The sequence below is a fragment of the Strongylocentrotus purpuratus genome, unplaced genomic scaffold (genome assembly GCF_000002235.5).
Source record: "Strongylocentrotus purpuratus isolate Spur 01 unplaced genomic scaffold, Spur_5.0 spur5_scaffold_1, whole genome shotgun sequence".
Taxonomy (NCBI): Eukaryota; Metazoa; Echinodermata; class Echinoidea; order Camarodonta; family Strongylocentrotidae; genus Strongylocentrotus; species Strongylocentrotus purpuratus.
In genome coordinates this window covers 32,464,145-32,478,704 of record NW_022145594.1, presented here as the reverse complement: position 1 = coordinate 32,478,704, position 14,560 = coordinate 32,464,145, and the positions used below count along the sequence as shown (strand labels likewise).

At 37.0% G+C, this 14,560-nt stretch overlaps 1 protein-coding gene across 1 annotated transcript in view; it reads right to left on the bottom strand.

The window, feature by feature from the left end:
- Window positions 1-14,560, bottom strand: part of LOC583206 (protein turtle homolog A) — a 44,261-nt gene that overhangs the window by 14,635 nt on the left and 15,066 nt on the right. Inside the window, exons 4-6 of the mRNA XM_030978696.1 lie at window positions 2,348-2,638; window positions 1,293-1,443; window positions 178-311 (exon numbers count right to left, since the gene is read on the bottom strand). Of these exons, the coding sequence (XP_030834556.1) occupies window positions 178-311; window positions 1,293-1,443; window positions 2,348-2,638 (576 nt within the window). The remainder of the gene's footprint in view (window positions 1-177; window positions 312-1,292; window positions 1,444-2,347; window positions 2,639-14,560) is intronic.

The following is a 14,560-nucleotide window of genomic DNA, read 5'->3' as shown; positions in this document are numbered from 1 at the left end:
AAAATGGTACCAGTAATTACAATTTTACATGGGATGAACAAAGGTGAAAGAGCCTACAGACACAAGTAGTCAATACAAGTGTAGCACAAATTTGATATAACTGTAAATGTAAGATAAACAAAATGAAAGATATTGTAATTTCATTAACATATCGGACAGGACAACAAAAAAACTTGCCTATTACAATCAGACGAGTTGGAGTAGATTGACCCGCTGTACCAAGGTCATTGTATGGTGTACAGGTATAGGAGCCTTGGTCGTTGAGTGTTGCAACCCCTAATACAAGCGAACCTTCTTCGGTTATTGAATACCTAAAGATAGAATCATCAAAAATTCGAAGAGACAATGAAAAGGTGATACAATTTTTTTCTTCAGACATTTTAATTTGTACGCTTGGCACAAGGCCCCTACAATATTGATATCAGAGTTATATGACCAATGAATCATCTTTCATCAGTTTAACTCCAGTCACAGTTGTGCCTCAAAAATCTAATTCATGCAAGTAATTTTACACCTTAGGAATGGTATTTTAAAAATTATTTTATGTTTTAGTAAAACAATGTTAATTATCAAATATCTACTTTCTTTTTCTTTTTCAAAACAAATAATCCCTGATATGGTATTATGTATTTAAACTGTGATCAATTTCCTCTGTATTTGTAACCTTTAATTTGTACAGGGCCTCTCAGGAAAACTGTTTTGATACTGAGAGAGTCACCCTGTTTAAATAAATCAAATCAATAAATAAATAACAAATAAATAAATACAAAATCAAAATCAGGACAAGTTATTGGTTTCATTTTATAAAAGAAACATCCATGCAAGCACCAATGATAGGTGTTCAGTTCATGCAGATTCAGTTTTTTATGACAATTAACACCCTTTTCCCTATTAAACATAAAGAATACTGGTACAAAGAAATCAGAAAATGGCCCCTGATCACTCGATTCCTATTTTTACAGATAATTGTTTACCTTTCCCTTTATGTCACTATAGTAAACCTTCCTCTCTCTTCATTTTCAAGTTGCCCCATTATCATCTTCAATTTTTCTGGGACTAATCTGTTGTTCTGAGAACAACTTTCACAGCGTGCATAAACTTGTTCCAATTTTTCATCAATTCAGATAATCTTTACCAAGCCGACAGCAGCGACTCTGTCAACACCACCGCTGATGTCTTTCGCACACATATACATATGCTCCTCCCATTTCCTGGTATTAATTTCTGGTTTAAATATAAACTTTTCTGGCAAAATGTAAGTTTTAAATATGTCTGGATTTTTGGATACCGACCTATTGGTCTGAGTGATTCGAAGCTCCGCCTCATCTTTCCTCCATATGGCGTAGAGAAGGGCGGGGTTGGAACTGGTATTGCACGGGATGATCGCATCCTCTCCTCGAGTTGCATACACTTCGGTTGGCATGGAAACTACTTGGGCAGCATCTGGAGAATGAAAAGCGGGGAGCATGGCAAAGTCATTAACTGCCGGCTTGTTCGTCGAGAGTCATTACAAGATAATGAGCAAAGTGTGACTAAGAATGAAGCGAGCCGATGGAAAATTGCTCTCCAAAACAGGTCGTTGTAACATTTGTACTTTCTTCGAGTAATGAGCATTATAAAAATAATCACTACAAATTCAAGCATCACAGATTCTTCATAGACAGTGTACTTTTCATATCTGAATTACTGCAGAATAATTAAAACCATTCTGGAATATTCTCATGCCTTAAACAGGTTGCAATTTTTGAATGAATTTGAAGGAGGCGAAAGGGTCACTGTACTTAATAATTTTCATAATCATTCAGAAATAATATCTAGGTCGCAATGAGACCTCAAAATTTTCTATTAAACTTGTATTAAAAATACAATGTATCCTGGGCTTATCCTATTAAGTGGTTCTGTTCATTATTGAGAACTAGCTTGTTCGAAGAGAGATATCATAATAACAATGATTTCCACATTTTCATCAACGGATCCATTAACATGTACATCAATGTGAAATTTTCATCATTAGGACCTAGGACCTTCTACAAATAATGTTTATCATCTGTTCCCCCCCCCCCTCCCACCTCCTACTCCATCAAGTTGGGTTTGGTTGTTTTGGTTGTTTATAGAGCCCATAAACCCCTTGACTCAAACCCACTATACCACTTGCAGCTGCTTGCTCCCTCTATATAGAAAACAATGCCTAATCAGTGTCCATTGGTCCCCATGATTCTCTTTTTCTTATGTTAATTGAGAGCTAAGTTGATGAGATAACCACCTGTCAGTGACCTTCCTGGGTGGTCTAATCCCTTCTAGCCAAACTAGTACAGATGGGCTTTAATACAACTGCATTGATACTCACATTGCACATCTAGAAAGGCACTGGCAGTGGGCGGGGTCCCGAGTCCGTTGGTAGGGGTGCATGAGTAGGTCCCCCTGTCCCCCCTCTCTGTCCCCCTGATGAGGAGCTCCCCTAGGGGGGCGGAGACCGTCACCCTCCGCTGGAGCTGCTCCACGTCCTGGACCAGGAGTCCCTCGTAGAACCACTGCTGGGTGAGATTGTCAGGGGACGACAGGGCCTCGCAGCTGAGGGTAGCCGACTGGCCGAGGGTGACAGACGTGTCTTGGGGAGGGACGAAGATGTATGGTGGCCCTAAAAATGCAAATAAAAAGAGAGAGAGAGAAATAATGTTTAGTTTATAAAAGAAGGCTTTGCAAGGGAATAAAAATTGACGGGGCCTCGAAGCTGGAGGTAACTGATTATCAGATTGACCCAGGATGACGGCCTTGTCTTTGGATAACTGTACAAACAAATACAAATGTACACGATAGCGTAATCAATATTTTTAACATGTTTAAATGTTACATTTAAGCCTGTAATGTCTATATTATACAAATGTCATGATAAGTGATCCAACGTTGATGGAAGATGATTTTATCAGGCAGTTTTTAAATGGGGCATTTTAAGACTCTTGGAGGAAAATCAGTTTTAAACCCTATCTATATTTCTCACTTGACATGTACACATGGGAAAACATTTCTATGCATCAATTTGTATGTTCAAGTGAACACAATTCCTTGAGGGAACCCGTTTCTCATTTGTCTCTGACACTGATTGGAAAGTATGTCTCATTTCTCAACGTCACTTCCAATTTATCTTTCAATTAATACAATGTTCACAAAATCATTAAATTCATATCACTCATCACATTAAAATGTGCTTGTCTCTGAAGAACATGAAAAAACACTGATAAAATATGCAGAAGTAATCAGGTTGACAGACATTTTAATGAGAGATGATGTGTTTCATGAAGTGTGAAGTTTAATTAGTAACAAGCATGCCATTATCATACGACTCCGTCTCTTGTTTTTGGCAGGTTGATCTGGTGAACTAATTACCCATTCCTAAATAGAGGTTGCACATAGCTGCTCAAGCCCAACTAAAGCTCATCCTTTCTAATCTCCAACTCCTCTCTGTCTCCTTCTTCTACTTCTTATTTTTTTGACTTATTACTGATAAATAAGCCATGCATAAAGTAAGAGCTTTCATGACCAACAACAAAAACAAAATACATCTTATTCAGGAATATTGGATTAAATATCCTTCATACTTGTAAATATTTTTAAAAGATATTTCTTGAAGAGGTATACACAAGCTCCATATGTCGTCGGCGTTTACATGAACCGTCGAATCCGTCGATTTTTGGCAAATTTTTCAAAATATTTTTTTTTCCATAATTGTGTTGATTGTTATGAAATCTTTCTACTGACAAATTTTCAGATGCTGATTTGAGATATTTTTTGACAAAAACATATTTATATTTTTACTAAAAACGAAACGTTGCGCGGAGCGTTTGCATGAACCGACGAATCCGCATTCGACGGTTCATGAAACCCGCCCTCCTTCAATTCTAGCAGACGATGAACCGTCGAATCTGTAGCATCGTCTGAACGGGATGTAAAAATTGGTAAGTAAACTGTGTTTCGTGTACCTAGTTGGACTTTTATGAGATTAGATGCATGAATTTGATGAAAATCTGAAGTCGCTGCTTAAATTATACCAATTTATAACACATTTAAGCAGATATTTCGAACTCAAAACTCTGATTGTCCCACCTGTTGATTTAAATGTTAGTAAATCTAGAGATTTAGATAAAATCAATTTCAATGGACAATGGACAATATAGGTCCAAGTCGAGACGGACGATTGTTCGTACTATGAATCTTAAATCTAAGTCTAATGTGTTGTCATTTCCCTATTTTTTTAAAAATATGGGTAGACTATTAACTGTTGAAATTAATTGTACTAGGCCTAGACCTACAGTACACGCCGAAAATCTCCGCAACACGATTACACGATTTATTTTTAGGATTACAGGGTTTACACGATTCACCTGAATCGTGTAACTGTGTAATCGTGTAAATTTACACGATTGAAGAATGTCGCTCTGAATCGTGTAATCGTGTAAATAGTTAAGTGCATTGGTGGGATGATTCGACCAGATGTAACAATCGTGTAACTGTGTAATCGTGTAAATTTACACGATTGAAGAATGTCGCTCTGAATCGTGTAATCGTGTAAATAGTTATTAGGGTATAAGGGCATTGATAGAACGATGCGACAAGCTGCAACAATCGTTGAATCTTATCCTGCTTACACCAATTGCTTTATACACAACTTACCTTCAGTGTACATCAGTTAATTACTGTACTTTATATTCGTGTATAAACCTTAGCACTTTCCACTAACATGTATCATATACTAATCCGTGAGACAAGGTAGGAAAACGTCAGAAACAGGAAGACATGATAGATGAAATAGTAAAGGAAAAAAGATAGCTACGAGGAGAAGGGAACATATAAAAGGAAAATGAGGATTGAAAGGCACGATAAAAATAAACAGAAAAAAAGAGAGAAAAAATTAGGGAAAACTAAAAAGTTGACCGGAAGAAAAGAAAGAGTGAAATAGAGTGATAAAAAAAAGAAGGGCGAAACCTAGTAAAATTAACAGAAATGAGAAGGCTATGAAACAGAGAGGAAAAGAGACAAATTAATAAGGTAAGAGGGGAACATAATGAGGGAAAGAGAGGCGAGAAAGATATGGGGGAATGGAAAGATATTGAAAGAAAGAGAGAGAGTGAGAGAGAGAGAGAGAGATAAAAAAAAAAGCTTTAGTTGAAAGAAAAGGGGCACCGATCAGATTTTAATAGGGGCATTTATCGGAGTTGATGGGGGCATTTATCAAAAGTGAAGAGGGGCACTTCTCGTACTTAAAGAGGGATACTTACTAGAGATTAAAAGGACACTAATGAGAATGGAAAATGGACACTTATTGTAAAGGAATATAGGAACTCGTCGAAGGAAAAGGGTGTGTGTCAAAAGAAAAGGAGCACTTATCAGAGTTGAAAAGGGGAAGGGGCACTTTTACAAATTAATAGGGACACTTGTCAAAGTAAAATAGGTACTTTTCCTACATACAAAGGGGCACTTTGGGGGAACTTGAAAAAGTGGGGGGACACTGTGCCGCTAGCTAAACGTAACTCAAAGACAGTTGGCCATTCACTTATTCTATTCATTCTCGGCTTGCAACTGTTCCCTACACTCTGTAGCCAGTGGCTTACATACTTACGTACAGTCATGTAATACCTTTTGTCCAGGGGGATCCTATGTTCGAGGGGAACCCCCTGAACAATATGTATTATGTAAGGATCTCTGCCTGTAGCTAGGGCAACGGCCTTTGTCCCCGGCGAGGGTCAATGGCAGGCCACATTCAGAGTAAGCTTCTTTTGTATGTGACAGGAAGTGTGCCCTTAAGCCTTGACCGTAGCTCTTTATACATATAGCTGAATAATGCAATGTTGTAAAAGGTAATTTACGAAAATGAGGAACGCTAAAAAAGCAATAAGTGATCAAAGTCTAAGGCCCGAATTCACAAAGGAGGTTTGTCGACAAACCTTGGTTTTCGTGCGTCATATGACGCGTTTTTACAAACCAGGTTTGTAAAATGGATAATGATTGAATAAAAAAAAGTATAACGATATTCATAGTAACGAATGAGCTGGTGAACCGTAATTCTAATTGGTACAGCCTTGTAATGTAAGAGTATCACAACATACTTAATTATGTTAGCCCTCCTTTACATGTTGTAATCATTTTTACTTATTTACAACTTAGGAATAACAAAATTGCCCCCTTCCTTCGTCGTTCATCGCTTTTTTCTTTTTTCTCACCGAGGATTAAATCCGAGAGTGCTTTTCGGGAAGTGGACTGATTTTTTTAACTTTCAAACATTCTATAATAAAACTAGAGACAAGACACTGCAATTAAAAATATATACAAGAGAAAGAAAGCGTAATCTTCGCTATCCCCTCGTATCGTCCACGTTGTCCTCGTTCAACCAAGAAGTAACTTCTTGCTTTTACTGAACTAGACGTCCTTAACCTGCTCACCATCACCACTGAAAATAAATTGTAACACAATTCCAGCGAGCAATCGAATCGTGTAAATTTTGAATCGTGTAATCGTGTTGCGGAGATTTTCGGCGGGCAGATTACACGATTACACGATTCGACCTGAATTGAGGAATCGTGTAATTTTACACGATTACACGTTTACACGATTCAAATTTCGCTTCATTGGCAAAAAACGAATCGTGTAAAAATAAATGGTTACACGATTCCCGCGAGCAGTCGAATCGTGTAAATTTTGAATCGTGTAAATCGTGTTGCGGAGATTTTCGGCGTGTACTGTAGATCTAGATCTAGATCTATGCATGCATGCATGCATGGTGTTGCATGGTCATGGTTGTCACTCACTAGATTCTAGACTACTATTCATTTTATTTTAAACTAGAGTTTAGACTAAGTCAAATAAGAGTTTAGCCACCCTGAAACTTCCACAAATTTTTATTCCTGCATATACGCCATACTTAAATATTGTTCACGCCATTAATATTCAAGCAGTGCAGTGAGGAGGCGAGTTGGCTCAATCGGTAAAGCATCTGCCTGTCGAACCAAAGATCCCTGGTTCGACTCCCGCCGAGGCGGATGACTGATGTCTGCATTGTGTGTTAAAGGGCCCCTTCCCTTGTTCATAGACGCAGGTTATGTCAAGTGGAAAACACTCCGTTCTTCGGATAGGATGTTAAATGGAGGTCCCGTGTACAAAGAGTCACCACCCATGCACGTTAAGAACCCATGCACTTTTCGTATAAGAGTAGGGGGAAACACCGGTGTAATGGTCCACCTGCACACCCCAATCAGGCCGAGTATACGGCATCTGCAAGAATCTTCAGTATTGAAGGAGGCAGATTATCTTGAAGAAGAAGGAGAAGATGCTTTCAGCGGTCACTTTTTCTTTTCCTGTTTTCCTTAATTTTCTGTGCGTAGACAGTGTGCAAGTAATGTGAAAACTGCGGGAAGTATCCGCAGCCGATGCACAAATTATGAGCAATTTATTCGTAAATCCATCGTGAACTAGTCGTAAACATGCGTGTCACTCGGGCATTGGCACGCACCAGTCAGTATGGACACAGGTAGAATACGTATAGAATACTCATAATTCCTGAAGTGTTCGCGAAAGACGTCCACCAAATTTGTTGTGCCAAAATTTTAAACATTTTGAAAATTCTGCCACAAATTTCAAGCTTAGTCCCGCATATAGCCTCGATCATCCCCCAGCATGTTCCGCAAACGCTTCCTGTTATGGCAAAAACGTGACATGAAACCATGGGCAAACCATGCGCAAACCAATATCGTGGAAGTGTCAGGGTGCTTTAAGACTATGAGTTTAACTTTGAAATTAGTGACTAGATTTTGTCTAGCTTTAGATCTAACTACTGTTAGTGCTAGTTAACTTAGTATGCAAATAATTGTGGCACCATTCATTTTTTGAATCCCTTGCCTTTTGTTTTGTTTTGATATTATTGTAATAGAAAGATGAGTATTCTATTCCAAAATTTCTGTGCACAATGTCATGGGTACAATTTCTCTGCGGGAACGCTAATAACTAATAGAAATAGGGGCCTGGCTGGTATTGGTAATGGCTCTGTCCTGATGATACTGAGACAAACTGCAACAGTCTTAATTGGTCTGTGATTTGTGTAGATCTACTCACCTTTTCTCTCCATACATTCACAAATTCTTTTTAAATCGATTAAATTTTAATTTTAATTATGAAATATCCAGCCCCACCCTCCACCCCCATGCCGCCTACGCCTATATGATGACGACTTGGACAGTCAGATATTGGACATTTATATATATATATATATTTTTTTTTTTTTTTTTTTTTTTTTTTTGGGGGGGGGGGGGTGGGGGGGGCTGAGGTGGTTTCATTGTAAAATGTATCGTCTTAATTGTCACCAAAATAAATGTTCATAAGTTTGACTCTCATTTGAGGGGGGGGGGGGGGGTAGGGGGAGCAAGATTTCCCACAAAGGGGACAAATTACGATAGGATTATGGGTGTGTTTTGTTTTCCTTTCTCTTGTCCCCACTGAAGCTGGGGAAATATATTAGCTAAATTATGGGGATGTCTATATAATTATCAAAGCTGAAAAGAAAAATATACTTTTAAAAAGACATGATACAGGGGAGGCCACCGTTCCCATAATGCCTTAAGGTCACAAAATCGTATCTTATATGGCTTAAAATCTTGAAAATCCTCCTTACTTGTAATATTGTTTATTTACGAAAAGCTTGAATATAGTATACAACTTAAGTCCCTATAACCCCCTCTCTGTCGCTTCCTTCCTTTGCTGAGGATTAGGGACATGTTAGATCAGCCCCTTGATGCCAACGGTGCTACACCCCCACCACCCCCTCCCCCAATGAAACACACACAGGCTACGCCATCTATGAACTACTTGGACGAGAATTGTCGACAATATGCACTTGTACCAAGGAAAACTTCAGGGTGGGTGGGCCGAATCGTGCAGGAGGGGGCTAGGGCCCGGGATGATGGGTCACATATCTTATTGGGGCATGCCTTTTTTTTCTTTTAAAAAAAATGTATGTTTTCAATGAATATTTTCTACAAATATTCGGGGCCATGTGGCGTCCCCCCCCCCCCTGCACCCATGCCACAGTTGTGGGGTGTCCCCTATCCATTTTGCTTTTTTATTATCATTTTGTTTATTGCTTATCTGACTTTCATTTTTGTATGAATAGGGACCCTCTTCTCCTATTATGAATAGCGACCCTCATTAAAATTTATGAATAGCGATCCTCTCCTCGTTTTCTGAATAGCGACTCTCTTCTTGTATTATGAATAGCGACCCTCTTCTCGTGTTATAAATAGTGACCCTCTTCTTCGATTATGAATAATGATCCTGATGAATAGCGATCGGCCCTCATTCCGTATTATGAGTAGCGACCCTCATTTTGTGTTATGAATAGCGACCCTCTTGTCGTGTTATGAATAGCGACCCTTTTCTAGTATTATGAATAGAAACCCTTTTCTCAAATTATGAAAAGCAGCCTTATGAATAGCGGCCCTTATGAATAGCGGTCCTTATCAATAACGACGTTGACCTGATTTTTCGGTCTAGGTTGGTGATTATTAAGAATGCAAGACTACTTCAGTTTAGGTCAGGATTGGGTTAGCATGGTTTGGGTTAGACAGAAATAACCGTCTGGTATGGGTCATTCTTTAATAAAACAGACTTTTGCCAACATTTCCCATGTAGAAGGTACTTTTTACAGCTCGCACAATGGGGGTAGATTGATCGATTGCTATCAATTTTGTACTACTTCTGGAAGTTCTGGTACAAAAAATTTCTCCCCCATTTTTCTTGATTTAGATCTAGTTGAAATAAAAAATCAGACAAGAAAAAAAATACATATTTCTTTTCTATGTAAAGTTTTTAAAATTTAAATTACGTATTTCCAAAGGCGAAATTTATGGAATTACTTTATACGAGTTATCCAATTTTTATCTCAGAACCAGTGAAACGGTATGTTTATGAATTCAACTGTAATCTATGACAAGACCCGGCCGGGTCAACTTGGCAAATAATTAATTTTTTTTGAAAATTTTCATTTGTTTTCCAGCAATAGATAGTTGGAAGTTTCTCGCATAAATCCTGGCATGACCTTTAGCTGCATTCTGGTAAGTAATTCAGTTTGACCTTTTTTTCTTCTTTATGTCTTCTTTATGTCTTATTTGTTCAACAAAAGAATAATTGTGATAGCAGAGTGATTTACAGAGTCATTATTTAATTGTCATGATTCTCTGAAGATTTTTTTGTCTTGTCTGCATAGCTAGAGTGAGACATAGGTACCGCTTTTTCCTACCGCGGCATCAAAAATTCAAAATCACTCTCATTTCAAAAGGTTATGTCCAAATTTGATGAAAATTGCACATAGCAATAGGCCATTTTCGTAATGTAACCAAATTTAATGCATAAGTCTTTGTGAAGTGCCTCAGTACAAGTTATTTCATTCACCTTATAAGAATGATAGTATTTCAATAGTCAGAAGACAAACTGCATATATTTAGTGTTGCTAGGTAGGTCAAGCCATAATGTTTGTCCAACCTGGCAACAACTAATGTGTTCAGTTCGGATTCTGTCTATTGAAATACTATTATTCTTTTCAGGTGAATGAAATAACAGGTATTGAGGCACTTCACAAAGACTTACATGTATGCATTAAATTTGGTTACATTACAAAAATGGCTTATTATTATGTGGAAGAAATTTGATGAAACTTGTCATATTTAAGGATCATACATGTAGATTATGTGGAAGAATTTTCATATCCAAGGTCGTGGTCAAAGGTAAATTATGGTCACTTGTGTTATATTTTGCTTAAAAAATAACCTTTTGTTAAATTCTCATTTCAAAAGTATATGTCCAAATTTCATTAAACCTGCACCCAAAAATTATGAGGAAGACTTTCATCACCAAGATCAAAAATCAATTATGTTTTAGTGAATGAATAGTGTTGCCATCCAGTGGTTGGTCATTTCACCTGTTTTTAGTCAACTTGGCCGAATGCTACCAAATTTCTCATTAGATATCAATTGGTAGTGTTCATACTTAATAGGCAAATTGCGAGGTGCAGGCAAGACATCACATGCAGTTTGATTTTTTGTCTATATTATTTATGCCTATATCTATATCTTTTTATTTTATTTTCAGGTGGAGATGTCCTGAACTTACTTTGTGCTGCAATCTCTTGTACATGTACCACCAGATTCCAGGAATGTGATAACTCAACTTTACTTTCATCATAGAGGTGTTGTGGTCTAGTGGATAAGTCATCCGACTGCACATCACAAGGTACAGGGTTCAAGTTCTGCTGCAGCACTAATGTCCTTTGGCGAGATGTTAATCTACATTTGTCACTCTCCACCCAGGTGTTAAATGGGTACCCGGTAGGATGCAAAAGTTAATGTAGTTGGATGAGCAAGTGTGCGTTTGTAAAATGGGGACTGGGCGGAATGCTCACCAGGGAGTGGAGAACGTGCATACATTGTGTGCGGGCAAGCCTAAATCCGATGACTAGGTAATGATATATATATATCTGTAAAGCGCTTAGACACATCGTTTTATTGATGTATCATGCGCTATTTAAGCAGAATATTATTATTATTGATGTAAGAACATCAAGATTTCAAACTAAGAATTTCATAATTATAAAAAGCAAAGTGATGAATGAAAAATATAAAAGATTCAGCCTAATTTAATTGTCAATAAATAGATGCAAATGAATGTAAAACCTTTCAGGATTCTATGGTTACAACGATGGAGCATGCTTGCATGTTGTAATTATGATTCATATCCAAGTTATTTTGATTATCTTTTGCTATTTGCCCACTATTGTAAAATAGAATATTTCAAGCTGTCACATCTGGTTAAAGCTACAATAGCTGACAGTTGGGCAAGGATGTTCAATTTGTTTTGGTGCCAATGGGTGCCGGCTTAATGGGCTTATGTATAGTGTTGGGTTCATGATCATACATCGTGTTGAGCCCTTACTATGTTGAACATTACCTCTTTAAGTGGTTATTTATATTAGGTATTGAAGATCAGTACAAGTTCAAGGCATAGTTACCAAAAGCGCATTACAAATTTAGTACATTGACAAGGGGCATTTAATAACAATTAGTGAACTGGCGGCACTGTATTTGGAATCGTGATACTGTTTCTAAAACTTTTGATGAAGGAATAACGCACTGTAAATACAAATAATTTCAAAAAACATGTCTTCACTTTAAGGTAAAGACCAGTTATGGTCATGCGATTGCATTGTGAAAGAAACGTTGTGGAATCAATCAGAAAAGGTTGATCATCTAGCATCTAGCATCTGCAAGGTTCTGGAATCATCAAAATGATAAGAAATTTGGCCCATTCTTCGTAAAGTTACAAGCATTATACACAGAAAGATGTATATGGGACTACCCTATATCTCTCACAGACCATGAGAGAAACAAATTTACCAAATATATGAATTAGTAGGCGGTTTCCCGGCAAATTATTTATCATCATGTATTAGTCAAAACATATTCTTTCACATGATTGGTAATGAGAGCTTCCATTTCATTTTTTGAAATTGGGGCATTTCCAATACTGGTCTTTACCTTTAAAATATATGTGTGAATAGTGTTAAATGGTTTCATGAAAACCATTATTCTTGTGCATTACCTATTGGACAATATGAGGTATAGTATACCAGGTCAGCAGCTGATTTGAACTGGAAAACTTAAACTTTCTTGCTTGTTATTTCAGCTCACTGCTTGTGAAATCATGAACATTGTTACCAGTTCACTTTAATGTAGATCTTTATTTGACCTTTACTCAAATCGTTTTGAATCTCATGATAATATTATGTAACTTGTGCTGAATTCATGATGTAGCCCAAGAAAATAAGTACACTGAATGGCGCATGATTTGAATTGAATTTATTTTATTCATCAAATGTGTGTAACACTCAAAAATTGTCCTGTTACTTTACCTAAATATATAGGATTATGATGTGTTTTAGATTATGTCGCACTACAATCGTCAGTGGTATCAATGCCACAGTTGTTATTACTCAAAGAGTTGTAATTTGTGATAATTGATTATTAAATAAGCTTTATCTAGTGTGTTTGAGATTTATGTCAAATAAAGTTTAGATGTGAAAATATAATTTAGTTGTGTTTAGTTATTATTTGATAACATATACAATGTTCCAACATAATTGTAGTAATCTACCTGTCATACTTAAGGAAAAGGGGTTACAAACTTAAACTTCAGTTCAGGATTATTTCCTATACTAGAAGTAGATGATAAATGTCAAGCCCGATATCAATAATGTGTTTAGTTTATGGTTAAATTTAGTTCATATAAATCAAGGTCTTTGAAGAGAGATGGTATACAATCAGGTAGGAGTGTTGGAAATGGAATTATATCATGAAAATACCCAAATTACGAGGGTGTGTGAGCGAAAATTGATTCAGAAAAGTGAAAGAGAAATCAGAAAGAGGATAAAGAAAATAATGAAGTGGTATGATCGAGAGGCCAAGCAGTATGCAATGATTCAATAAGTGGTTGAATTCAACTCCATATAAAGATGAATTATATAGAAAACGATTGGGGAAACAAGATGTGATGGGGGGGGGGGGGAGGAGGTAGGGTGGCTAATTAGACAAATTGAAACAAACAATATTATAAGGAACAAAATTTGAAGGGAGATCAATATTAAGGAAATGTTTATGAAGTCCTGATATTTCCTGAATTATTCATTTATCAATTAAAGTCTCATTAAGAAAAATGAAAGTAGTAGGCCAAAACCAAATTACTCGATAGGTAAGCTCGAACAGTTCAACATTAAAAGTTCGATGACCCGCATTGGGCGCGTGTATTAAACGAGCAAGAACGGTTGCATGAACCGACGAATCCATGCGCATTCAGCGCTTTTGTGCTGCGCGTATTCACTTTCTGTTTTTATGAACCGTCGAATGCGCTCCGTTTGCCACTTTCGGTGGAAAAGGCGTAGTGCGGAATTACATCATCATTCTTATTTTATCATTACTCGACGATCGTTCAAAATTATGATTAGTTTTTTATATGGTGATTATAAGCTGGTTTCAGGCATTCACACTATCTAAAAATTATCAATAGCAATTATCGTAAATTGCGCTATAGCGCTGTTGGAAAATGTCAAACTTTCAAACGCGTTTTTCTCGAAAGTAAGATTTAGAATTCAGTGGACGGATTCGACGGTTCATGTAAACGCCGACGATGTTATTCTATGCATATCCTATTTTCATTCAAAGGATTATCCTTATTCAAAGTACATGAACATATAATCTATGATGTAATGTACATGTAATCTACGATGTAATGTACATGTAATCTATGATGTAATGTACTACATGTACATGTACATTGTAATTGACACTAGCTGTATGTGCAACAAGAACAAATTGTGATGTATTTTCAGTTCAGTGCTTTCCCTCTCCCCCTCTTTGAGTCACATCTACAGTACATGTATGCAAGAGGCTAAGAATAACAAAAATTGGTTATATTAAATCATGACTCATGCTCATTGATTCAGCAAAGTTATTAGTTAATGAGGAAATGTCTG